We start from the raw sequence: 27,730 nt of genomic DNA, 5'->3' as shown, positions 1-27,730 counted from the left end.
GCCAATCTTTCTCTAATGTGCAATATAATTTCCTTATTTATGATTCTCTGTGTCTTCCGCTAGACTAAGTTCCAGGAGCAGGGATTTTTGACTTACTCTATTTGTTTTGTATTCCCAGCCCCTAAAACAGTGCCTGAATTATAGTAGGTGCTCAATAAATTTTTGTTGATTTAGTGGAAAAAAAAAATGTAAAGTGCCTTGCATAAAGTGGTTGGGAAAGAGTAGCACTCAAAAAGTGCCGAGTACTTTCTCCATCTCACCTGTCAGATATAGTAAATCAGATGCTTGTGAATTGGATGTTTTAAAATATGGTAGAGGAACTCACTATTAAATGAATCTTCTTGGCCATCTTTTAATGCAGTAAAAAGGATCTGAGTAATTGCTCTCTCCTTTAGCCTCTTGTGAATCTAATTTCTCACATTCATTGGCCTCTTTAAAGTGATGTGTCCTTGTTTATTCATTCCTGTTTCCCAAAGGAGCTCATTACTGTGCCTTGGAAGGGATAGGCCAGTCTGGGTGAAGGTTTCGGTTAAACAGCTGTGCCAGTCAATATGTACAAAGAGAGACACTGATGTATAAAGGGCCGGATCAAACCCTTTGCATGTATGTGAACCGTATGCGAGAATTGAATGCAAAGATTGTGCTGGCACACACTTGCCCTTTTCGACTTTAAAGAGAGCCTAGACGTGACGTGCGGTCCCGAGGTTTATGCGTGATCCTGCCCATGCACAGCAGATGGGGAAGGTTAAACGCTGTAGCGCCTTTGTGTTATGTAATCAAACAAGAGTTCTCTAATCAGGAAATAAAAAGCTCTTTGAATTTCAGTGCTAATTTGTTTGGGTCCCCCTCCTCCCACTGCAACCTGCCTCATACGCTTGAGTTAAGAAGACTTCTGGTAAAATTTACCGAGAGGAGTTATGCGAGCTTCAAGCACTCTTGTCTGCGTAATAATTAGACAAGTGGAGAGTTGAGTGTGGGAATTAGGTCTGAGTGGAGGAAGTAGTTTTTTTTCCTGCTTCTTCAGTTTATAATAAGAGATCCCATGGCTACATGTTGAAATAGTCTGGGAGAGTAAGTATTGAGTTCTTTTTCCTCCTCTTCCCTCTAAAAAGCAAAATCACTGTAGGATAAAGTAGCCCCACTAGCCCATGGGCTCTACTTCTAGAACAATCTAGAACCAGGAAGTGAATAGAAAATGGTACCTGAGCAACTGGCTGGTTGATCTTACCAAGTTCATTATCTAGGCTTCAGGCAGCCTGCTCTCTCCACAGCATCCTCGTCCATCTCATCCTCCCTCCAGCTCACCCCTGGAGAGAAGGTCAAGGGACAGGGTTGGGACTGGGGGCTGCACAGTCACGGTAGGTTCCTGTGGCTTAGCCTTACGTGCTGGATCTGGCGATGGGCAGGAGAGGGAGGCCTGATTTCAGGGCCCAGGCGTGCCTCTTCCTATGTGCTCCTCTCTGGGTCCACCTGAAGCTCTTTTTCTCAGGTTTTTATAAACTCTGGGCTCCAGTGGAGATAACTGAGTAGAGTCAACTGTACAGCTTACTGAACAGCTAGCTTAGACTGATACACAGCTCTAACGATTAGGTGAGGCTTGCTTACCTAAAACCTCACCAGGGTAGTGGGGGCTCAGCTGCAGAGACCTGGCACAGTGTGTGTAACTTTAATCTAGTTCTGGCATCTGGCTCTTTCTTGGTCTTTTGTCTGGCTCTGTGTCACCGTCTGTTTCTTTCCATGTCTCGTGCTGATCCATTCCTCCTCGTATCAAAGCTGATGTTCTAATTACAGAGAATCATCAGTCTCTGAGTCTGCATTTGCTTGAAGTTCAGCCTTTAAAGTACAGAGGCTTCTTAAGCTGTATTTTATTGCTGCAGCTATTTCTGTTCTCCTTTGCCATTGCACAAATTACCGCAGATGCCAGAACCGTGAGTACGGGTGCTCTGTAAAACGCCTGCACAGATGCCTGTCGTACTTCCTGCAGGGTGCTTTGCTCCCCTGAGATGGCAAACCTCGGTGTGCCCAGCTACGTGGAGAGCAGTAAGGCAGGATGGGTAAAACTGGGCTCAGGAGGGGAGGCCTAGGCTGGAACACTTCCTCCCTGTGTGACCTTGAACAGGTACTTCATCATTCCCATTTGTAACATGGAGGTGTTAGTTTCCTATGGCTGCTGTAACAAACAACCACAGGTTTAGTGGGTGAAAACAACACAGATTTATGATGGGACAGCTCTGGAGGTCAGAAGTCTAAAATCACGGTGTCAGCAGGGTGGCTACTCCTGCTCGAGCTGGAGGGGAGAATCTGCTTCTCTAACCTCTCTAGCTTCCAGAGGCTGCCTACGTCCTTTAGCTTATCAGCCCTTTCAAAGCCAGCAGCGTAGCCTCCTCCAGTCTCTTTCTGTCTCCTGCTTCCGTCAGCCCATCTCCTCTCTGAGCCTGACCCTTCTGTCCCTCTCTTATAAAGCCCTTTGCATTTTCATTGGGTCCACCTGGATAGTCCACAATACTCTCCCATCTCAAGATCCTTAATTTGATCATGTCTGCGAAATCCGTTTGGCCACATAAGGTAACATTTACAGGTGCTGGAGATTAGGACCTGGATGTCTTTTGGGGAGGGCATTATCACCCTACCACAGTGGGGTCGTGCGACGGTTAACTAGGTTCCTATTAAGTGGATCAGTTCATTCTAGGTCTTGGGCAGATGTACCCATTTCTCCAGTGGTCAGTGTTCTCATATTCCCCCCAGATCTCAACAACACCGTGTAAGAATGGATATTTGTAGTGGTTAACCTATGTCCTCTATGTCATTTGGGAAAAATCAAATTACTCTTCTCCTAAATATTCTCTCATTAGGATGGCATAGTGCAATAGTTAATATTTAGAGAGTATCAGTGTTGAAAAGGGTAAAGTCAGTTTTCTGAAAGATTTACTTATGCAAAATACCACCTTTTTCAGTAAGACTGGATAAATAGTCATAAGACAGCATTTTCACTTTTATGCCTCTGGATATTATTGCTAGTAACAGCTTAGATTTACGCAAATTTCTTTCTCTAAGAATTTTAATGCCCCTTCAGGTTTGAGGTACACATGAAGTTAGATTTGGCAGGAATGGTCTAACAGGTATTTCAAAGAAGTTGCTCTAAATGAGAAGGAATTTTCCATCACTGTCTTTCTCTGTGTTTTGATGGAATCCAAATGCTGGAAGATGAAGGGGATGGTTTTATTTTCATATGATGGTTTAAGATTTTTCTACGGTTCCATCACTCCCTAGTTTTATGTAGAACCCTATTTAAAGTAACTCAGCAGCTGGACCCGTCCTCAGGGAAACTCATCAAGCAGAGGACGGTGTAGTAAGAAAAAAGGAAGCCGACAGGTGCTGTGTGTTTTCTTTTTTTTAAGGGTTTTTTCCAGTTTTATTGAGATATAATTGACATATAACGGTGTATTAGTTGAAGGTATACAGCATGATGATTTGATATATGAATATATTATGAAGTTATTACCTAATAAGTTTAGTTAACATCCCTCACCACACATAGTTAAAAATTCTTGTTTTGTGATGGTTAATTTTTAAAAAAATTTTATTGAATAAATTTGACGTATAACAGTGGTAAATTTAAGGTGTGCAAAGTGTTACTTTGATATATTTACATATGTAATATGATTGTCATGTAGCGATATTTATCTTGTCACATAATTATAGTACACTATTGTTGTCCGTATTCATTATACTATGCATTAGATCACTATGGCTTATTTACTACTCATTGCAAGCTTGTACCTTTAAACACCATCAACTTTTATTCTCCCTCCACTCCCCATCCCCTGGTAGCCACCATTTTACTGTCTTTTTCGAGTTTGACTTTCTTGGATTCCATGTATAAATGACATCCTGCTTGTCTTTCTCTGTCTGACTTATCTCATTGAGCATAATGTGTTCAGGACCCATCCATGTTGTTGCAAATGGCAGGATGTCCTCCCTTCTCATGATGGAATAATGTTCCATTGTGTATATATATGCCACCTCTTTTTTATCCATTCATCCGTTGATGGGCATTTATGTCATTTCTGTATCTTGCCTATTGTGAATAATGCTGCAGTAAACACGGGGTTGCATATATCTCATTGAAATTCTGTTTTCATTTCCTTTGGGTATATATGCAGTAGTAGAATTGTTGGATCAGATGGTAAATCTATATTTAATTTTTTGAGGAACCTCCATATTGTTTTCCATAGTGGTTGGACCAATTTACATTCCCACCAACAGTGTATAAGGATTCCCACATCCTCGCCAAGGGGCTGTGCATTTTCTAAATGGTGGTCACCAGCCTGGGGGCTTCATACATCCCGGACTGAGCCCTCCCACAGCTTCCAGCGAGGGGTGATTGCCGTTATTTTTGGTAGAGGGGTCCCTCCTCCCTGTGGGGGTAGCCTCCTGCTTGAGCACAGGGGCCTCAGCAGGCAGGTGCTCCGCTGGCTCCCTCACCCGCCCTCCTGCACAGTCACCTTTCCTTCCGTAGCAGAAAGAAATGCAACAGGAAGGGAGTCCAGCCCCCTCAGGGTTGGGTGCCCCTGTTGTAGTCTAACCCAAGGCAAAATAACAAGGATTTGTGTTCTTTCCCTCCCCCTTCCTACATCCAAATCCTGTCCCCTCTATCTTAACAGGTCAAGCTGAATGACTTTCTCCCTAAAACCTGAGTAAAGGGCAGAGCTCCACCTTGCCTGACTCCACACTCTGTGCTTCCCTTTACTGTCTGGTGGCACTGGCATTTAGCTGGCAACCCATCACCAGGTCCAGCCAGTGCTCCACAGATCAGAGATCAGCTTTGTTCCATCAGCCCCTTAGCCACAAAATGCTGGCTGGAGAGCTCACGTTAGACAGAGAAACAGACTCCTTCCAAGAAAACTTAAAAACGCAGAAAGATTCTCAAAGATGGCATCACACCTTTTGAGGGATGAACAGAAACAGTGGAGATGACATTTCCAACTCCCACCTTCCCATCTTTGGAGGGAGTTGTATCAGATCACACATTTTGAGGTAAATAGGAGCTGGTGGTGAAGCATTGTGTTTCCAGAATGAGCCGCAGTATCTGCAGTGGAACTTTCCAGCAAGCCTGGCACTCCGAAAGATGCCTCACTGATAATCACTGGGGCAAATAATGCTGACAGTGTCTTTTTTCTTACCACCTGAAGCAGCAGCCAGCATAAGCCACAAACTGTCATGCAGTCCTCAAACTTTATCTTTGAACTGCCTGGTACATACACATCTCTTCTTTCTTGAACTAATTTGATGCTGGTTCCTGAGTCCCTTCTGGGGAAGGCAGCCTGACTGTTTTGTTCTGTGCGTGTGTTTCCTTTTTCTTATCTTTTACAATTACGGTATCATACATATACAAAAAGTGCATGATTGGTGAGTGTACAGCCCAGTGGGTTGTCACAGAGGAAGCACACCTTGTAACCACAGCCTGGGGCAGGACACTGACCATGCCAGCCCCTCAGACGCCCTCCTCACCCCGTCCCCCATCATTCCCTTCTCTGCTCCTGAAGGTAGCTGCTACCCAGACTTCTCATGGCTCGCTTGATCTTGCCTGTCTTTGAACTTCATGTAAATTGATTCATAGAATACCGCTCTTTTGTGCCTGCCTTCTTCCTTTTAAGATTATGTTTGTGAGATTCATCTAGGTTGTTATGATTTTGACTTTTAACATCTGGGCCTCTGGGTCAAATAAGAAGAATTTCGTAAGTAACTGAGATTCTCAATTCTGTGCTTTGTAACCAGGAAGACTTTGTTCCTGCAATTAGCTTTTTTTCTTTGTACTGTGGCTATGTTTTTGCAGTAAGCTTGGGGTGCTTTCCTCAAAAGAATGTTTCTCCAGAAAGTGGAATGACTCAGCTTTCTTTTGTCCTCCTTATTGACAACACTTGGCTCAGAATGACTTTTGACTGTTTGCAAAAGTTAAATTCTGCCTCAGAAGATAAGAAATGACCACCCCTGAGATTATTCACAAGATTAGGCCACTGTTTCTCCTTGTGAAGGAGAGGGGCAAAGATGCCTGGCCAGAAGGAGCAGCCGTGCATCAGCCTGCAGCTGGTCCAAGCTGGGGCCGTGTTCTGAAGACAACGAGATCTTTTGAACTTCAGGTCCAGGAACTGCTGATACCATTTTATGGCTCCGTGTTGAAAGACCTGTCTCCTGGACTGTGTGCATTAGTGAATGGGATGAAACATCCCAGCCTTTCAGAGATGGATGCTAGGTTATCTGAAATGCTTTTCTGTTGCACAGAAAACATTGAAACAACAGTCACAAAAATCTAAGCCTGTCCTACAAATGTGCTCACAGTTCTATCACCTAACAAATTATTCTTTTTAAAATTCTTTTTCAGTCTTTATTCATGTTCATATGGAATGACTACATAGTTGTGTTGAAAGTATAAATATCATTTTTATAGCCTTAAAATTAATATTATAATTATTTTTGTTGTTATAGAGTCCATGAATAATACATTTAAGAGTCGTGTAATGTTCCATTAAGGTGGTGATCCATGAGTTACACAACCATTCCCTTACTTTTTGGACAATGTATTATTTTCATTTTTCCTCCTGTTATTACACTTTATGTTGCAGGGGACGCTTTCGTGAATATAAACTTTTCCTCTTTTGGGTAAGTTCCTTAGGACACATTGCCAGGAGCAGGCTGGCTCTTTCGTTTTGGTGCTTTTAATCGTGTGTCACACCGCCAACTTACTTTTCAAAAAATTATACCAGAAACATGCAGTGTTCCAGCTTAACTCTTTCATTTTTAGCAACTTCATTTTATTTAAAATGTTCAGTTTCTTAGTTTAATGAGGATCAAATCTTGCCATGTTACAAATTTTTAGTTATTTGATAACTATAAACTGGAACAGGCAAATTAGAGGGTTAAATGGATTGAGTTAATGTGTGTGAAGCATTGGTAACAGTGACTGTTTCACAGTGCTCTATATAAGTGTTTGCTGTCATTGGACTTCTTTTGATTAATTAAATCTGATTTAATCCTCTCTTGAGTGAGTTGTTTGTTCCTGTCGTTTTTTATCTGTTTGCTTTCTGGGGTCTTCGCGTTTGATATTCATGTGTTCGCTGTTCATTCAGCAGCTGTATTTGTTGGGACTCTTTTGGTTGCAGTTGACGTGAAACTCATTTGAGGTCGCTAAAGCAGAAAAGGGGCGTTTATTATAACGGCACCAGAAGATCTTATAGAGACTCGTGGTCTGTGTGTTTTCGGTTACTTCCTCCCAGAGCTGTCTTCACCTCCTCTCCGTGTGGCTGAGTCCTTCTCATCCTTCCATCTTAGCTTGACTGTCGCTTCCCCACAGAGCCCTTCCCTCACAACCCAGTCCCTTGGCCACACCCCATCTTCTCCCGAGTCACCCTGTTTCCTTTGTAGCTCCTTATAATCTGGAATTGCATATTTGCATACCTGCTTCTTGTCTGCCTAGGCGATGAGCTCCATGAGGCAGGGGCTCTGTTGTCTTCTGTGCTCTGGGTCCAGTGTGGTCCTGGCACACATTGGCCCCCTCATGCTTGTCAACTGAGTGACTCCAGCCAGCCGGGGACTGTCTTCATCATTCACCTTGGCTCCTCTCCTTCCTTCATTCTGATGTCATGTCTCTGTCTCTCTGTGCTGTTGTCCCCTAACCCCTCCTGCAGATTGGCTGGTTGACTTATTTACTCCACAGGGTGGAAGTATAATTACCAGCAGCTCCCGAGTTACCTGCCTCGGATCCAGGCAATTCAAATCCCTGACTGAGCTAGGGTCTGTTGTCCACCATGGTCTAATCACCTGTATCTGGGGTGGGGGCTGGCGAGGAGAGCCACTTAGCAGGCTCCAGGAGTGTGCTGTGTGATCTTGGTGATTGTGGCAGGGACAGCCAGTGTGTCTGAGCAGACATCCTGTTGGGGCGCTCCTGTAACTTATTGCTAGTCTTACAGCCACATGTGCTCACTGCCAAGCACAAGGACGTGGAATGAGAAGTGTGCTGTCCCTGTCCTTGCAGCCCGGCGAGGGTGCCTGATGGACCAACCAAAGGTGAATCCACAAGCGATTGTGTGCGTAGGCGCTTTGGACACAGCAGTAGACAATAAAACAGCAACGAAAGCAAAACCCAATGTCATGGAGCTAAACAATAAATGAGATAAACCAGTAAAATATATGGTCTGCTACAATGGAGCTATGAAGAGAGCTCAAGTATGGAGAAAGTTGAGATATGAAAATATTAGTATGAAATGATTCAATTTCAATATGAAAATATTACAGGGTGAGAAATGCTGAAAATGGATCAGTACAGGGACTGTCATTTTAAATGGGAGGATCCAAGGAGAAGATGACATTCGAATGAAGACTTGAGGGGAATGAGCCAGCAGAGCCTGGGGGCATCTGGGCAGGGCAACCCAGGCCTTGGGGACAGACATACAAAGGCCTGGACATGGGGTGGGCATACTGTGTGCGTGGAGTGTAGGGGGAAGGCAGAGCATGAGCTCAGAGGGTCCCGCAGCCATTGTAAGGCGTTCCAGGTTTGCTCTGAGTAGAGACAAGGCCAGAGAGTTGCTGGGGACAGGAGAAGGGAGGCTTTCTATAAACTCTTTGAATATATATTATAGCTGCTTATACCTTATTGTAGTTTTACACTTTCCCTTGCTCTCTTGTTATTCTTTCTGTTTCAGGTGTGTTATCTTAGGCTGGCTTAATTAGACCTGTCCTTGGATCATCTCAGATTGCATCAGGGAGGTCAAAGCAATAGGACTTGGGAGATGCTGCCTCAGCTCTCCCGAGTGGCCGTGGTGGGACAGGATCTGCTGCTGGGTCACCTGCACGTACCTCAGCCTCGTCGCTCAGGGCTGCTGTTCAGGTGCTTGCCGGCCCCGTGTCCGAGTGCGTCTTTGTAGCAGACAGTGGTTACCACCTCATTTTTCTAGCGGTGCTGCTAAGTAGCAGAGAAGAAGGAGCCCAGTGTCACACAGATGTGTGGACAGAGCCAGAAAGAGAATGCACTGCCCCCACTGCTGCTCCTCTTGGGCAGCCCTGTCTTTCTTTTTCTTTTTTGCTGAGGAAGATTCATCCTGAGCTAACATTAGTTAGCAGACTTTCTCTATTTTGTATGTGAGCCACCGCTATAGCCTGGCCATTGATCCATGAGTGGTGTGTAGGTCCACACCCAGGAACCAAACCTCACCCACCGAAGCAGAAAGTGCCAAACTTAACCACTAGGCCACCGGGGTTGGGCAGCCCTTTCTAATGGCTGCCATGCCATGTGATAGTATGGTGTGTGTGTGTGCAGATAAGCCCACGGCTGTTATAAATCCTTTGTTCCCTTTGGGGAAATTGTGTCTTGCCCTTATTAGCTGAAAGGATTCTTACGCGGCTGTGAATGGGGGCTTTGGGGTCTAAATCCGAGCTCTGCCACTGACCACTTCATAACCTGACAGGTTGCTCAGATTCTTGATCCTAGTTCCTCATCCATGAGAGGGGTGACACTGCCTGCCTCCGCAGTCTTTGGGGTCCATGGGTGAGATGGTAGGCATCAAGTCACAGCACAGCTGCAGGTGGCCAGAAGCTCAGTAGGTAGAGCTAGGCAGCTATGTTGTGTGAACAATGAATTACATTGTAAAAAATCAACCTCTTTTTTTCTTTATAATCATTCTTTTCTTTTCCTGGGATGCTGTGTGATTCGCATCTACATGCAGCCATTTGATGTTCATCTGGCAGCCCTTTGAGGTCATTCTAAGCTCGAGTAAATGCTGGGCTTTTCAGTCGGCTCTCAGAGTTATTCTCAGGGGAATCTTGGTACAAAACAATCTGGTAGTCTCAAAGCATTGCTCTTTTATGATTAGTCGTGCATCTGCATTGCATTATTTTAATTAGGCAGCAAAAGATTATGTCGAGTGCTCTCCCAGGCCTGTTTGATAGGGGCTGTCAGTGGTTGCTGAAAACATTCGTAGTATTTATTGCCAGAGCTCTGGTGCCTCGGTAAGGGAAGGCTGTTCGGAGCTGCCTTCCTTCCTTGTCTCTTGCAGAGCCTTGGGAGTACGTCCATGAAAGGCTGACTCTTGATCTCAGATAAGGCAACTACATTTATTCGTTTCAGCTCTCTTTCTCAACACTTAATCTTTTACTCTTTGATTCAAGTGTACTGGTAATGAGTGACAAAATATTTACCAACTCTGGTGGTGAAGACCCAGACACCATTTTGCTCAGGCTACCTGACACAGTAATGATGTATTTATGTGAGCCACACATCACTAGAGAAGTGTGGATGGCCGAGATTATATGAAAGATGTATAGAAATGTGTGGCCTTACGTTTGAAAGAAGGTGATGTTGTATTTAAGAAAAAGTGTTAATTCCTCTCTAATGATGATTTGTCTGCCTTACACTTGAAAAAGTTTCCCCCACACTTTAGACTGGCAGATTTAGTAGAATCTAGAATTTGGGGTTCATTCACCTGGAATAACAGGTACAATTGTAGTGTGAATATGTTTATACTATTGTTTCCCTTTTGCTGCTCCTATTAAAAGTGTGATTCATGTAAGATGTAAAAAATTTCCTTTTGGTTTCTTGCCCAGTTCACTTTAGTAAAATGCATGGAATGTGTTCAATATATGCCACACACTCAGGCACTGAAGATACTAAGAGGGGCAAGACATGGTCCCTGCCTGTGGGCAGTCAGTGGCAGCCCCAGGATTGTGAACAGGTGGTGACAGTGCTGCAGAGTTGGGGCACGGAGAGAAAGAGTGTGCAGAGGGGCAGGCTCTTAGCCCAGGTACCAGAGATGTTGTTTAACTTGAGTTTTGCGCTAAAGTGAAGAAAGACTAGATGCTGAGAGGCGGTGCATCCCAGGCATGGTCCTTGTTAGCAAGGACTTGGGGTTCTGAGACTGCAAAGGCAACGCAGAACGTTCTGAGAACTGAAGGAGTTCTGTGTTATGGAGCCTAACGTACAGAGGGGAAGGCAAAACAGGAAGTCAGAAAGAGGGGTCAGGCAGGGAGAGTTAGTTCTGGTTCTGGAGGGCCTTCTATGCCACGCTCTGCAACTTCAGCTTTGTTCTGTAGTTGGAGTCATCAGCGTGTCATGCAGGAAGAGCTGTGGGAGCGTTTATGTGTTAGATCATCTGGATGGAGGATGGGGCATCAGTATGTATGTTATGTATTGATGATGGATGGATGATAGATGGATGGGTGATTGATGGATGGATGAATGGAGGGATGGATGGGAGGGTTACCTGAAGGCACTTGCCATTGTCCAGGAAAGAAATGAGGAGGCCCTAAACTAGTGTGGAGGTGTTAGAAACAGAGAAATATTTAGGAGATGAAATCAGGTGCTGAAACAATGAGATGAGTGTAGTTAGGGTCTTGGAGATGTTGAGGAAGGCTACCCGGTCTCTGCCTCGGGAGATCAGGCGGGTGATAAACTGGGAAGACTGGAGGTGGAATCCATTTGATGGGTAAAATAATGAGTGCTATTAAGGGACAGCTGTGGACAGCTAAGCAGTAGTTCAGCAGACATTGGATACTCAAATCTCAGGTTCAAAAAAGGATTTACAAAAGCCTGTTGGGACCTGTTATATGCAAGGATGCTTGTAGAAGGAGAAGAGTAGGAATGCAGGCTGGAACACTGTGGCACATCAGTGTATAAAAGACGTAGATGGGGGAGAATGCCTTGAGGGTAGTCAGAGAGGCTCAGGGAGGCAGGAGTGTTGGAGATTCAGAGGAGCAGAGATTTCCAGAGCTTGGCCCCTTAGCAGAGCCACATGCAGTCGAGTCCAGTAAAATAAGGAGTGGAATCTGCCATTGGCTTGGCATCATGGAGTTCGTTGGGTACCTTGGGGAGAACAGGTTTTGGGGTGAACTCGTGCCATCAGCCGGCTTTTGCTGGATTCAAGAGTGCATAGAAAGGGAGAATGGAGGCCGCAGAGATCAACAACCTTTTCACTTGGCCTGTCCGAGAGGGAAAGGTGTGAGGTCCCCAGAAGGAGCCAGTGTTTCTGTGGTACCCCATGTGCAGTGGCTGTGGTCGTGGTTCCCCGAGGAGGCTTGCCGCATTAGAAGCTGTTGGTGAACCATTTACTGCTGTGAGAGGTAGGTCATATTTATGTTTGGGTCACGGGTTTGTATTATTACAAGTCGATGTTTTACTTATGCTAATCAGAGGGTTAAAAATGTAGTGTGCCCTGTGTATTCATGAATTTATTTAACATGTGTGCCTGTTCATCCCATTATTGAATTTTTATATATTGCTAAAACATTAATCCTCTTGAAAGAGCAATGTTTTGCATTCTTTGTAGTTTTCTTTCTATCATCCCCTCCAATCTGCCTTTGACCCTCCTGCCAGAGTTGGGAATTCCAAACGCAGCCCTTTCTCCTTGGCTGAATGGCCTTCTGCAGATTCTCCTGGCTCTCAAGATAATGCCCATGCTCCTGGTGAGATGCTGCAGGCCCTTGACGTTCTGGCCCCACAGCCTCTCTTGGGTCAGCTCTTGACACTCTCCAGACCTCCCTTTAGGTCCTGGAAGGAAGATCCAGCTGCTCCACTGTTCTGACCACCCTGGAGGCCACACCTCTGTGCCGTCCCCCATGCGCACCCATCTTCCTCCATGCTTCTTTCCTCTAGTCAGCTGGACACAGCCTTACTCTTTCTTTAGGAGCTTGCCCACATGTCTTTCCCCAGGAGGAACTGTCTATTCTCCTCCCCCTGCGACAAGCTCCCTTCCATTCCCACCTTTGGGAAACTGAGCAGGCTGCCTCGTGGCTGGGCACTTACTTCCCGGTTCCCCTCTGAGACTCTGGATTCCCAGATGGCAAGGGGCATCCTTATGTATCTGGCTTGAGGCCTGGCCCTGCCTTCACTGCGGGAGCTCTTAGCCTGGCGGCGCTCACCTTGTCCTCCCTTCTTTCTAGGGAAGCAGTTTAAGTGCACGGTGTGTGACTACACGGCGGCCCAGAAGCCTCAGCTGCTGCGGCACATGGAGCAGCATGCCTCCTTCAAGGTGAGAGGGCTCGGGAGGCGGAGTGCGTGTTCTGGCTGGAAATGCATCACTCTTCAAGAAGGAGATGGAGAGAGCATCCTTGCATTCTTTTTGGTGTTCCCCTCACTTTGGGCCCCTTGGCCATCGCACGTGGAGTCTGAGGCATGGCTCAGTTTACTCCGTGCTGTCTCCTTGCAGAAGTGTTGCATTTCTCTGTACTTTGGAAACCAAGTTCAGAAACAGTGTGTAAGACGATGTGGGCTAGAGCAAAGGGACGCTCTTACCATACGAACCTGAAGTGACTGAGAGGAAAGAGTGTGGGTTTTAGGGACGATATGTGTGCTCTGAAATCCTGGCTTGCCTTGAGGAAATCACCTGATACGACAGGTGTGGTGATGCCACCTGGCAGGCTGTTGTAAGAGCTGGAGAGGGTGGTCACAGAGTGCCCACCACAGTGCCCAGCATGTAGCTGGTACGTGGGAGACCGTGGCGCTCCATATTCTTTTTTTTTAAAGATTGACACCTGCTAACATCTGTTGCCAGTCTTCTTTTCTTCTTCTTCTTTTTCTCCTCAAAGCCCTCTAGTACATAGTTGTATATTCTGGTTGTAAGTCCCTCTAGTTGTGGCATGTGGGACGCCGCCTCAGCATGGCCTGATGAGCAGTGCCGTGTCTGCACCCAGGATCCGAACCGGTGAAACCCTGGGCTGCTGAAGTGGAGTGCGTGAACTTAACCACTCAGCCACGGGGTCACTCTCCATATTCTTTCAATACCTCTGATTGATGTTTCTTTAGTGTGGGTGGTCATATCCACTTGGCCACTGCTAGTGGGGCAGTTACTGACAACAGCAACTGTGCTCCAGTGAATTTGTTTAATAAAAAGTTCTGCTCGGCACATGGCAACTTGACCCTCAAAATTGGTGATTCTGCCACATACTCACGGAAATGGGAAACACGATGTTGTAAAATGTTTGTTGAAATTCTGTCCACCGCTAACTCCCAGAGAATGGCGGAATGTGGAAGGGACCATTGGTCACCACACTCAGAGGCTGCATTTACTGAGCATCTGCTGTATGCCCACAGTGTGCCAGGAACTTCACAGTCCTCAACTCGAAGTCCAAATCTCCCCCACTGTAGACATTATTGTCCCTATTTGACAAGTGAAGAACCTGAACCTCAGAGAAGTTAGCTGATCACCTGTTAGTCTTTTCTGCCATGCCCATATCTACAGATTTCAGTCACTGTTAGAATATTGACCAACTTGTGTTATCACCGCCTCTGAGGTGACGAGGACCCTCCCCATGTGATGCTCAGAACAGCCCTGTGAGAGAGAAATTCTCGTGATCTCTCTTCTTATAGTGAAGAAACCAAGTGGCTCAGAGGGGTTATTAAGGGCACATGTGCTTTAAACACCCAGGAAGGGAAGGAGCGAGATCTTGGTCTTCGTCTCCGAGTCCTTGGCCTGAACATTTCTCAGTTACTTGTTGTGGGCAGAAAGGGGGAATTGGAAAGCCGGAGGATGTTGTTCCTGTTGCTTATGTAGCCGCTTTAACGTCAGTGTTGAATGTGAGTTTCTTAGGGAAGACCCACACGTCACCTGGTGGGAGGGTCGCAGTGCCTCAGCCGGGGAGGTTCTTCAGTGCTCTGCACATTTTGTACTTAATTGAAGTTAAGAGCTTTATTTCACATTTCACAGCTCGTGCATGTGTTTCTTTGGGGGGACTCTAGGTTTTCTTAGACGAGTGCAGTTAAAGTACAAGAGGACAGAGGGCTAAGGCAGCGCTCACTTTATAGCTGAGAAACTTAAACCCAGCGAGGTTAATTATTTTCCTTGCTATTCCAGAATTGGCACTAGACTTCTCATTTATTTCTTGGTTTTCAGTGTGGAACGTTTCCTTTCTAACCAGACACAACTGAGCAGTCTGTCTGGCCTGAAATCCTCAGTGTTTTCATTCCAAGATTTGTTGAATCTTAGGTTTGTGCGCAGAGGAAATGGCTTTGGGAGGGTTTATCTAAGGTGTCACTCTCGCGTGTAGACGTCAGCTTTTCCCTGCAGTCACACCGTTGCTGTCCGCTGCTGGGCCTCAGGAGCTGCTCAGCTAAGCTGGACTTGGGTCAAGGCCGGTTTCCCAGGGGCTCCCTGTGGGTTCAGACATCCTCCTCCGAGCGGCACCTCCGCTGGGAAGAGAGACAGGCCTGAGTGAGAACCACCAAGTCGAACCTGGGCTTCTCTCCTCCCACAGCTTGGGCTACTCTTCTAGTACAAGTGAGTGTACGTAGTGTTTCTCCACTCACTGGGACTGACAAGGCAAAATGAAATGGGTGCCTGCCGACCACTCAGTAGTAAATAACAACTGTTCCCCCTTCCTCTCTGCCTGCCCCTGTCCTAGTTTTCTATTACTGCTGTGACAAACTACGCCCAACTTAGTAGCTTAAAACAACACGAGTTTATCATCTCGTACTTCTGTGGTTCAGAATTCCAAGCCGGCTGCCCTGAACCACAGTCAAGGTGACGGCAGGGCTGTGCTCTTCCTGGAGGCTCCGGGAGAAAATCCATTGCCTCAGCTTTTCTGGCTTCTAGAGGCCACCTGCATTCTTTGGCTCATGGCCGCTTCCTCCATCTTCCAAGCCAGCAACATAGCATCCCTCATCCTATCTCCATCTCTGACTGTCTGCCGCCTCCCACTTCCACCTGTAAGGACCCTTGTGATTACAGAGGGCCCCCTTGATACCCCAGGATATTGTTCTATCTTATGGGCAGATGATCAACCGCCTTCATTCCACTTGTGGTCTTCATTCCTTTTTGCCATGTAAGGCTCCAGGGATCAGGACATGGACATCTTGGCAGGGCAGCGGGGGCATTATTCTGCCTACGCCTGCACTCTTTTTTCTTCCTTTTATCTCTGCTCTGTGGTAGAAAATTTTCATCCAAATCAGAAAATACATGGTATGCCTGCCCCCACACTCTCTTTTTCTACCAACAGCAGACGTTATCAAGAAATTGATCCTCTCTGTTTCACTGATCCTGGATGAGCCCTCAGAATCTTCGGGCAGACACCACTAATCTGTTGCAGTTTGCTTGCAAGATGAAACCAGTTTACTTTTCCAGATCTAGATCTGTAATTTACAGCATATAATTTGTGTCAGTTAACACGGCAATAAGGGCGGATGCCTGCATTGCCTTTTTAAATTACATGTTTTTATTTATATATTTATTTTAAAAATAAAGTTAATATGAGTTCACTAAAGATTTGGAAAATGCTTTTCGGTCCCTTTTCTCGTACAATTTTTGGATATATTGTTTTTTTAGACATGATCCAGGTCATACTGTAAAAGAGCATTTTTTGATGGTGATTAAAACATCAGCTTCACCACTGATAGAGCTCTGTTGGAGCATGTGGTTCGACGAGTGGCTAAATGGTTTACTAAGAATACTTCACTTCTGAGTGAGAGTAACCTCCCAGTCTAAGGCAGGGCTGGGGAGCCTGCATGCTTTAGGCATTATAAGTGTTGTCTTTTTTATTTATCATCATTTCATAGTCATTTTCCCATTTTGTGAAAATATATTTATTAACTACTCTCTCTCTCTCTTTTTTTTTTTTTTTTGGTGAGGAAGATGGTCCCTGAGCTAACATCTGTGCCAATCTTCCTCTATTTTGTATATGAGACACAACCACAGCATGGCTTGATGAGCAGTGTGTAGGTCCATGCCCGGGATCCAAACCCACTAACCCTGGACCCCTGAATCAGAGCGTGCAAACTTACCTACTACACCACCAGGCCAGCCCCAATTTCTTAACTACTCTTAATGGCTGCTTAAGGATGAGCATCATAGTTTAGTTAACCAATCCCCTCAAAATTGAGTAGTTTGATCATTCTGAGTTTTTGCTGTTAAAAGTAACCCTACAATGGACATCTTCAGGCCAAAAGCTTTTTTGTGTCATCCTTAAAATCTAAGAGATTATAAACCGCTAGGTAAAGCCCATCAAGCCACTGAGAATTCAGAAAAATGAATGTCTTGTATGCACTTCTTGCAGCTGAAATTAAAACACATTCCCTAGGGTGGAACTGACACTGTCAGTCTTAAAGACGTACCCGAGGAGGTGCTTGGACAAGGGGAACTGCTGCCGAGCAGGAGTCTCTAAACAAAAAGAGGCTTGTTCCCTCAGTCTAGCTGTTCAACTCTTTGCTTTCTTACAAATAAACCAGCCCACACGCCGTTCTGTAAGGCAGTGTAATCAATAGGCAGAATCGCCTCGTGGAGTCTTGTCTGTTAGGCTCATACGGCCCCATCACTCTGTCGATAGAAATGTTCTCAATTTTAGGGCTCGTTGATTCAGTGGCAATCTCCTTGCCTGTTAATAAAAAGTGGCTGTATTTTATTTTTTTAAATTTTTGTTCTGAAATAATTTTAGACTTACAAAAGTCTCGCTGAGTTCCTGTGTACCTATCACCACTGTCCCCCCGTGATAGTCTTCTTTAACCATAGAATGTTTTCAAAACTAGGAAATTGACTTTGGTACATTATTAACCAAACTGCAGACCTTATTTGGATTTTACCAGTCTTCTCTCTCTTTATTTTGAATTAATAAGCTTTCTTAAAGTAGTTTTAGTTTCGTAGTAATATTGAGAGGAAAGTGCAGAGAGTTCCCATATACCTCCTGGCCCAGCCCCCGCGTATACAGCCTGCCCCATTTTGAGCATCCCCACCAGCATGGTACATTTGTTACAATTAATGAACCCAAGTTGAACATCATAATCACCCAAAGCCCAGAGTTTACATTAGGGTTCACTTCTGGTGGTGAACATTCTGTGGGCTTTGACAAACCTATAATGACGTGTTTCCATCATTAGAGCATCGTCCAGAGTGGTTTCACTGCCCTAAAAATGTTCTGTGTTCCACCTGTTTATCCCTCCCTCCCCTCAACCCCTGGCAACCACTTATCTCTTTCCTGTCTCCATAGTTGTGCCTTTCTCAGAATGTTATATAGTTGGAATCATGCAGTATGTGGCCTTTTTAGGTTGGCTTCTTCCACTTAATGATGTGCATCTAAGCTTCCTCCATGTCTTTTTATGGCCTGATGGCCCATTTCTTTTTAACACTGAATAATATTCCAGTGTCTGGATGAACCACGGTTTATTTATCCATCACCTACTGAAGGACATCTTAGTTGCTTCCAAGTTTTGGCAATTATGAATAAAGCTGTTATGAACATCTGTGTGCAGGTTTTTGTGGGAACATATTTTCAACTCCTTTATGTAAATACTAAGGAGCACAATTGCTGATCCTATGATAAAAGTATGTTTAGTTTTGTGAGAAGCTGCCAACCTGTCTTCCAAAGTGGCTGTACCGTTCTGCATCCCCACCAGCAATGAATGGGAGTTCCTGTTGCTCCATGTCCTCTCCAGCTTTTGGTGTCATCAGTGTTCTGGATTTGGGCCACTCTAATAGGTGTGTAGCGGCATCTCGTTGCTTTAACTTGCATTTCCCTACTGACATATGCTGTGGAGCATCTTTTCATATGCTTGCTTGTCGTCTATGTATCGTCTTTGGTTAGATGTCTGCTCACATCTTTTGCTCATTTTTCACTTGAGTTGTTCATTTTCTTATTGTTGAGTTTTAAGAGTTCCTTGTGTATTTTGGATAACAGTCCTTTGTCAGATAATGTCTTTTGCAAATGTTTTCTCCTCATCTCTGTAGCTTGTCTCTTCATTCTCTTGAGTAACTTTATTTATTTATTTATTTTTTTAAAGATTTTATTTTTTTCCTTTTTCTCCCCAAAGCCCTCTGGTACATAGTTGTATATTCTTCGTTGTGGGTCCTTCTAGTTGTGGCATATGGGACGCTGCCTCAGCGTGGTTTGATGAGCAGTGCCATGTCCGCGCCCAGGATTCGAACCAACGAAACACTGGACCGCCTGCAGCGGAGCGCGCGAACTTAACCACTCGGCCACGGGGCCAGCCCCTTGAGTAACTTTATTTTTAAATAAAGTTTTATCTTTTCATTTGAAATGGACGTTTATTTAAAGAGGGCACTTCTTTTTGCTAGCCTTATGTATATCATTACATACTGTTTGAAAGTCGTATGTTCATTTCACTGGGATTCGTACAACCTGTGAAACAAGATTGTAATTCCTGATTCTGAAAAATGGAGTTGTGCTATTTTCTTTCCCGTCATGAGGAGGGTAGGGGAGGAGAGGAGAGAGAAATAGATAAGAGTCAGAGCTTGCATCATGACCCCATATAAAAATGGTTCTACAGATCTACCATTTTGGTGATTTGGGGCCATTCTGCCTCCCTCCCCAGGTTGCTTGCTAACGTGACTGATTCACTCATTCATTCTAGGAAACTTTTCTAGATTTCTCTTAGAGTGCTTGTTAGATATCAAAGCCTGAGAATGGTACTTTAAGATAGTATTTTTCAAAATCCAAGGAAAAAAACATGGATTGAATAGCCAGAATTCATATGATGTTGGCTTTTTATTTGTCTTATTTTTAGAAACGATGATCTCATATTAAAAATAAGTTGCTACCAGTAGCCCAATTGAAAAACAGGCAAAGGATATAAAGAGAACAGGTCACAGGGAAGAGAATAGCTCTTGGGTATATGATAGGATGCCTAACCTCAATAATAATAAAAATCAAGTAAGACCACAATAAAATGCCATTTTTTGTTTATCAGATTAGTAAACACTCAGAAGTTTGATAGCGCATTCCATTGGTGAAGCTGTGGTGAAGAGCCAGTCTCAAACATCGTCACTGGGAGCGTAAATGGTTAACACCCCTGTGGAGGTCAGGTTGGCAGGATCTCTCATAAATGCAAATGCATGTTGTTTGCCTCAGCAATGCCTCTTGTAAGAATTTATCCTACAGATACACTTGCATATGTACTAAATGGTGACTGTGCAGGGTTATTCATTGGAAACAACCGAAATGTTCATGGATAGAGAAGGGGTTAAATAAACAACGGGGCATCCAAACCACAGAATGCTGTGTGGCTGAAAAGAGTAAGGGAGTTCTCTGTTTACTTGTTTGGAAGGACATCTAAGATGCGTAATGAAGTGCAAACATAAGATTCAGAACAGAATGCACCACGCTGCCTTCGGTATGTGAAAGGGCAGAGATATATTTGCATTTACTTGTGTTTGCTTTGAAGCCTCTGGAAGCATATACGCCAAATACACAAAGCAACATTACTGGTGAGTGGCAGGGTTGGAACGGGGTAGGTGGGAGGTCAGGGCTGTGAGTGAAACTTTTCCCTCTAAGTAAATTTTGAACGAGGTGAACTGAACATTTTACCTGTTCAGTAAATTTAAGTCAAAAGCAAAACTGTGAATAAAAATGATATTTTATTAGAAACTACCCACTGTCAAAGCAGGTGTGAACATGTTTGTGATCTGTCACATCGCCCCGTGAAGGTGGCGACAAATTGCCTTTTGAAGGTTCATTGAGATTCTGTGAATCTCACTTGAAAATCCCTGAGAACGATGAGGTCTCGTGGAAAAGCACAGGATTTAGAAGCAGACAGACTCAGGCTCAAATTCTGGCTGTGCCCCTTGCAGGCTGTGCTATTTGACTTCTTTGTATGATTTTATTGTCTGTAAAATGCTGGGGGTAATATCTGCCTTCTGGTGTCGAACATATTCAGAGAAATACTATTGTATGAGTCGTGAGTATGGAACAAGGTAGATGATCAAAAAATGTTGGTTCTTTGTTCCTCCTGCCTCTTAAAAATGACTCCACTTCCTAAAAGAACCAAAGGAAGGATTATAAATCAGCTGGTCATGGTTTATTTTCTTTTTAATGAGATTAAATTTATGTTCACAAGTCACTCATTCTAAGTATTTTCCAGGCGTTTTGTTTTCTTTTATATATCTTTAGATGTTGATGTTATTTTGCTTTGTTGTTGTTGTTTATGGCATTGGAGTTAGGAAGATAAGGGACAAAATCTTGATGCCTCTCGTTACTAAGTAACCGCTGGGGATTTTGATCCTTGGCCTTTTGAGCTGTCTCCTTATTTGGAAAATGAGAACAATGATATCATTATTTCAAGGGCTACTTTTAGAAGGAGGGGTTGATTTGAGGGAGCAGACCAGAAGGAATGTGTCCCCATAGCTTGGGGCAGACTTGGACCGTCAGCCCTGTGCAGGCCAGCCCCAGGGAGGAGGTTCTGGGAGGAGCTCAGGCTTGGTCTCTCATTAAAGAGAGCTAGGAGGCTTTCTTCTTGTTCTTCTTTTTTTTCACTTGAGGAAGATTGTCCCTGAGCTAACTTCTGTGCCAATCTTCCTCTATTTTTATGTGGGATGACTCCACGGCATAGCTGATGAGTGGAGTAGGTCCACACCCGGGATCTGAACCCGTGAACCCAGGCCACCAAAGTGGAGTGTGCTGAACAATAACCACTTGGCCGTGGAGCCAGCCCCAGTGAGGCCTTCTTCTTAATGGGAGAACTTCTGACCTCTTACCACCCTTACCACCAGATTAGTTCTTCTCCAACTTTAGTCAATCTCAGAACCTCCTTGAGAGCTTGATAAATGTGCAGATAATGGGTTCCTAAACCCAGGAGATGCTTTCAGTAAGCCTGGAGACAGGCCTAGCATTCTTGACTCCAACACACTTCCATGTGGTTCTGATGCTCCATGGACCATAATCTGCTAGCCACTGCAGTGGGTTTTGAACTCAGTGAAGGAAAGGTCCTGAGTCTTTATATTTAAAATGTGTTCCTGTAAATAGCGTATAGCTGGATGTTGTTTGTGCCTGTGCATGTGTGTGTAACAGGTCTCATGATCACTGTCCTTTAATTGGAATGCTTAGTCCATTTACATTTAATGTAATCTTGACATGTCTCATTTGAAAAGTACCATCTTTGTATTTATTTCCTATCTGTCATGTCAGTTCTTTGCTCCTCTTATTTTTTGACTTCTTTTGAGTCAATCCAATATTTTTTAGTATTCCATTTTATCTCCTCTATTGACTTTTTCCCTTCTGAGTAGAAATTTTGTTTTTCAGATAAATTTTTTTTCATTTTAGAACATTCGTAGAGTTACAGAAAAATTGTGATGGTAATACGGAGAGTTTCCATACACCCCACACCCAGTTTTTCCCGTTGTTACCATCTAACATTTGTGTGGTACATTTGCTACAACTAATGAACCAATACTAATACATTATTATTAACCAAAGTTCATATTTTATTAGGATTTCCTTAGATTTTACCTAATATCCTTTTTCTGTTCCAGGACCTCATTAGGATGCCACGTTACGTTTAGTCATGATGTCTTTTTAGTGTCCTGTTGGATATGACAGTTTCTCAGACATTCTCTATTTTTGATGACCTTGGCAGTTATGAGGAGTTCTGCTCAGGTATTTTATAGCATATCCCTCAACTGGGATTTGTTGATTTTTTAACTATACCTTTTTTTTTCTTTTTAGTGGTTGCTGTAGACATTACATTATATATTTGTGTTTTAACACATTCTGGCTAGCATCAAATGTACTTTTTCATCAACAATGTAAGAACCGTGAAACACTGTAGTTCACATTATTCTCCTCCTCCCCTTTGTTCTCATTGTTATATATATTTCTTCCACTTACGTTGTAAACTCCTCAATACAGTGTTATTATTTCTTGCTTTAAATAGTCAATATTTTAAAGATGTTTAAAATATAGTTTTAAAGAAGTGTTTTCTATTAACTTGTATATTTAACCTTTCTGGTATTCTTTATTTTTTTCTTGCAGGCCTGGGTTTCCCTCTGATAAATTTTCCTTTAGTTTGGAGAACTTTTTAGCATTTTTTTATATGCCAGTTTGCTAGAATGGAATTATCTCAGCTTTTGCCTGTTGGGAAATTCTTTACTTTGTCTTCACTTTTGAAGAATATTTTGATGACTGTAGATTACTACGGTGGCATCACTCTGAAGATGTTGTTCCATTACTTTTTGTGCTTCATTATTTTTTATCCTTACCATTTCCCCCTACATAAAATGGTTCTTTTCTGTCTGTCTGGTTTTATGATTTTTCTCTCTTTCTTTGGTTTTCATCGTATTAATATAAATAAGTCTAGGTGTGGTTTCCTAGTGTTACCTTGCTTGGGGCTTGCTCAGCTTTTGGATCTGTGGGTTGATATCTGTCATCAGTTCTGGACCATTTTCAGCCTTTATCTCTTTAAATATTACTTCTCTATTTTTTCTCTCCTTTTCGTCTAGAACTATAATACCTATATATTAAGCTGTTTGATATCTCACAGCATTCTGGTGATCTCTTTCTCTCTAATTCTCTTTGCATTTCAGTTTATATGATTTCTGTTGGTCTTTCTTCAGGTTTACTTATCTTTTTTCTGATATGTCAGATCTGCTATTTAAATACTCAAATGAATTATTCATTTCTGATTTTTTATTTCTAGCATTTCCATTTGATTCTTTTTTATAGTTTTTATTTCTCTGCTAAAATTTATCGTCTGTTCACACATGTTTTCCATGAGAGGCTTTAACGTATTTATCACCGTTATTTAAATGTTGCTGTCCCATAATTTCAACATCTGAGCTACCTAGGCATCAGTTTCTGTTGACTTCTTTTTTTTGATTTAGGGTCACATTTTCTTCTTTGCATGTCTCATAATTTTCAGTTGAATGCTTGATGATATGTGTGAAAGAATAGTAGAGAGGTGAATAATAATTGGCCATGGGAAAGTGAATGCCTCTTTTTGTATCAGGCGGTTAGTGTGGGGGACTGTACAGAAAATAGCTAACATGGCAGGCCTGACTGCTGACCTTTCAAAGGCATGCTTGCAAGCTTGGCCCTTGGCTGACATCTGGGAACCTGAGCATCAGAAGACTTCTCACCGCCCTCATTGATAAGCGGAGTTTACTGTGCCTAAACAAACAGTGTGGTTAATGCTGAACATGTGCTTCCCTCTGGGAGTCTGGAGTGTTGATATGTGCTAGGCAGGCAGTGCCTTTGTGATTAGCTCCCAGTAAAAGCCCTGGGCACAGAGCCTCTAATGAGACTGGTACCATTTGACACCTGTTGTCACAGTTTGTCACTGGGGGAATTCAGCATGTCCTGTGTGACTCCACTGGGGGAGGACCCTTGGAGGCTTGTCCCTGGTTTCCCCTGGACTTTACCCCATGTGGCTTTTCCCTTGGCTGATTTTGCTTTGTGTTCTTTTGCTCTAGGAAATTATAGCCATGAGTATGACTGCATCCTGAGTCCTGTGAGCCCTCCCAGAAAATCATTGAGCCTGGGCTGGGCTTGTGTTCCCCCAACACATCAATGGATAAATCTAAGCTGTAGTCGAGGTGGATCTGGGCTCTGTTGTGGCTCTAGAGTCGGTTCTCCACTGTCTTTAAATGTTTTGAGGACACGGTAAGGACTTCCCTTTCAGCAAGGCTGGACATCTGAGCACAGGGAGACTCCAGAAATTGCTTTGTGTTTCACAGCCCAGCCGCTGGCTTTCTAAACCACGCAGGCTCTCTGTTGGATTTACAGGCTAGCCGTCAGCTTTTCAGGTTGCTGAACGGTCCTGTTTCCCTCCAGATTTCTGCTCGTTGGGAGGGCTCTCTTCTCTCTCTGCCCTGGCCAGCCCAGCCTCAGGAGAGCCCACAGCACATGGTGAAGGCTCTGTGCACTTCATAAGGGTAGTAGAGGACTTCCTCTCCCCTCTTCTGCTCTGGCCTGGGGGTCTTTGCTATCTCGGGTGCCATGAAGACCCAGTGCCGGGGTGCTGGGGTGGAATTTCTCTCTCCTCTCCTGTCCTGGCCCCCCAGCCTTCAGCCCTGCCCTCTTGCACTTGGTGAAGTCCCCATTTCACAGGGCAAGGTTGATAGGTCATTCTGCCAGGGACGAAGGCAGCCACTGGTCTCTTTTCTCCTAGGCATTGCTTGTCTCTTTCTGGAATTTGCTTCACCTAAGTTTCTTTGTGCCCTTGGCAGTCTGATGGATTTAAGAAAACAATGTGTCATGTTGTTGGTGTGGGACCAATGGCCCCTTGTGGTTTTCCACATCCTAAGTGGAAGCAGAAATGCCCCACCCATGTGATTCTGCCAGTGCCTAACACAGCGCCTGCACAAAGTGGTGCCCTGTGATGCTCACTGTTGTCTCCCTCTCCCACTTGCTCTGGACAGCAGAAATTTTGGCTGGAAGTAAAGAGCACGGAGGGTGACTGAGGCAGAAGATGGCTGCTATCATGAGTAATCTAAGTGTATTCAGAGTCACCAGGAACTCTGCCAGCTCTTGTGTGGGGGTTTTCACCATGCAGAATTACTCCCGGGTCGGGGGAGGACCTTGGAGATTCACCCCTCGGGAGTGTGTTGGTGGGAGCAAGAGCAGCGTGCAGCTCTGGTGAAGCCCTTTATCTTATGGTGCCAGCCCTTCCTCTTTTGACATTATATATCGTGGCTCTGTGATCAGACTATCTTAGAATCCAGCCTTGCCACTTACCACCTGTGTGGCCTTGGGCAAGGCACCCAGGCTCTGCAGCTTCTCTGTGACATGGGCGTAAAGCAGCACCTCTCGTTACTATGAAGATGGGGAGTAGTAAGTGTGTGCTTGCAAGAGTGTTCGGCGCGTTGCTCTCAAATGTTAGTTCTGTACAAAATCCATCCCGGTTTCTTCCATTCTGTTTTCATCTCCAGATTGTGACATCCTCTCTATCACGCCTTTGTTTAAGATTTCTAGTGCCTGAGACACGTTCTGTTTGCTCACAGAGTCCTAGTGACCTAATTCCACTGATTTGGTGCATTCCTTTAAAATGTGCTGACCATATAAATACGTCACTTAACACACAGGACCTTTTACTGGATATGTTTCCATAGAGTTCTTCATAAATTCGCCTTCTTCTAACAGAGGGACTGTGTCTCCTGAGCAGTGCCGCCAGCATGCTGGGCCTGCCCTGCGTCACAGTCCGATCCCCCTGCACTTCCCGGGTCATTCTCCTCGTCACACTTCTCCCCTGTTCTTTGCATTGCACTGAAACTTGTCACAAGGCCCTGATGCTATTGGGAGTTGGCACTTTGGGGCTTTGCTCTGTGAGGCTCCAAGTGCACCAAGAGGTTCCTGACTTTTGGAAAGCAAGCCAAAAATTTGGTATATGAATGTGCAAGTCTGCAAAAAAAAATAAAAATCAGTCTGAAGTCAGCAGTTTTCAATATCTGTGCATTTTGGAGCTGTTCAGTGTGACTTAAGGCTGACCCTTCCTTCTCGCTTTAGCTTTCTTCATTTCTGAAACAAGGCCGGGGCTTGTTTGACAGATGGCTCTGATCATTTCTCTGCCCTGGCTTCCAGCAGGTGAGGGCTGGCCTTCTCTCTTGCAGCCACAAACCTTTTAGATGTAGATGAGTATGTTCTTTCCAAAGGGACACCAGCCAGTGTGTCATATTGAAAAGACATTGTTAAATTTATGTTTCATATGTATCTAGAACCAATCAAATCTCAGAAATTTGTATCATGAAGCCCGAAGAATGTATGGCCTGTTGTCAAATTAAAATGTGCATAACTAAAGTATTTTCACAAAACTATTGAGAAGTAAGGGAGATTTCCATCATTGACGAACTTTTCCTAAGTATTCCATATGGAGTAGGTGGTACTACAATTTAACATTTAGAATTTTAAGAAACAGCATAAGTATAAATAAAGAACTAAATTTTCATCTGAACTTTTGATGCAAAACACGCAATGTTTACTCATTCCTTCAGCGTATCTTTTCTGTGCACCCACTGTGTGCCAGGCACTGTGCTGGGGCAGGAGATGCTGGGAGAAAGCCAGGGCTCTGTCTGCCAAGTCCACGAGTCTGGGGAGAGCCTTATGAGCATAAAAAGTAAGGGCAAGTGTGTTAACTGTTACAGGAAAGTTATGTACTAAGTGCTGTGGGTACCCAGAAGACTAGCTAGCTAATCATTCCAACTCTGTCATTTTTTCAAAGCCATGTTTTAATTGGGTTAATATAATAATAACCTATCATGTAAAACCTATGGCTTTTAAAACCTATAGCAACCAGAAATTTCTCTGGTTGACTGATATCCACAAATCAAGGGGAGTTAGTGTGATCCCTCATCGCATTCCTGGTAATGAAATGGGTCCCACAGGCGTTCGTAATGTGTCCACGTGAAGCTGAAAGGAGTGACAAACGCAGAAGGCTCCAGGCAGCTGAGCTCACAGGATGCCTAAGGGGCTTAGATGCTAAACTGGATGTGTTTGGATGAGGTCAGCCAGGATGTGGCTGTGTAAGTAATTTACTCTTAATTGTCGGTCTAAACATAGTGAGCAAGGGAGTGAAAGTACGGAAATGATCTCAGAGAAGCAGAATGTTTGGAACCACATGTTTGCAAACGGCTGAAGTGAATCCTCAGCCTGAGATTCTCAGGAGCTCTCAGAATGCTGAGCCATCTGGCATCGCTCACGGCCCTGTAGCTTTCTTTCTGCTCTAACTTCACCTCCTAGCCAGGAGATGCTTCCATCTTTCCATCAGAAACTCCCTCCACAAGAGCGAATGTTTTGTTAAATATTTAGCATTGGAATAAAGAAGACAAGTGGACAGGTCCCTTTTATAACAGTCATGTGTTAGGCATTACAGCAGATGTTTTACAGATGTTACCTTATTTTTGCCCTCAAAAACCCTATAATTAGTCATTGATATTCCCATTTTACAGATGAGGAGACTGAGGCCCAAAGTCCATGTAAGTAACATACTCAAGAGGAACGCAGTTAGTTAATGGTGGAGCTGGGCCTTTGATCCTTGTCT

General features: G+C 44.1%; 1 protein-coding gene across 9 annotated transcripts in view; it reads left to right on the top strand.

Moving 5' to 3' along the window:
* Positions 1-27,730, top strand: part of ZFAT (zinc finger and AT-hook domain containing) — a 204,693-nt gene that overhangs the window by 112,670 nt on the left and 64,293 nt on the right. For 7 of the 9 annotated variants that reach the window (XR_011543240.1, XM_008518448.2, XM_008518446.2 and 4 more), the window contains exon 11: positions 12,928-13,016. The exons of the other annotated variants lie outside the window; for them this stretch is intronic. Coding sequence is in view for 6 of the 7 variants with exons in the window: in XM_008518448.2 (XP_008516670.2) it covers positions 12,928-13,016 (89 nt within the window). In the remaining variant the exon portion in view is untranslated. The remainder of the gene's footprint in view (positions 1-12,927; positions 13,017-27,730) is intronic. 9 annotated transcript variants of the gene reach the window in all.

Source organism: Equus przewalskii, chromosome 8, assembly GCF_037783145.1.
Source record: "Equus przewalskii isolate Varuska chromosome 8, EquPr2, whole genome shotgun sequence".
In the NCBI taxonomy this organism is placed as follows: domain Eukaryota; kingdom Metazoa; phylum Chordata; class Mammalia; order Perissodactyla; family Equidae; genus Equus; species Equus przewalskii.
The sequence above is the reverse complement of the archived record's forward strand: the minus strand, read 5'-3'. Positions and strand labels throughout refer to the sequence as shown.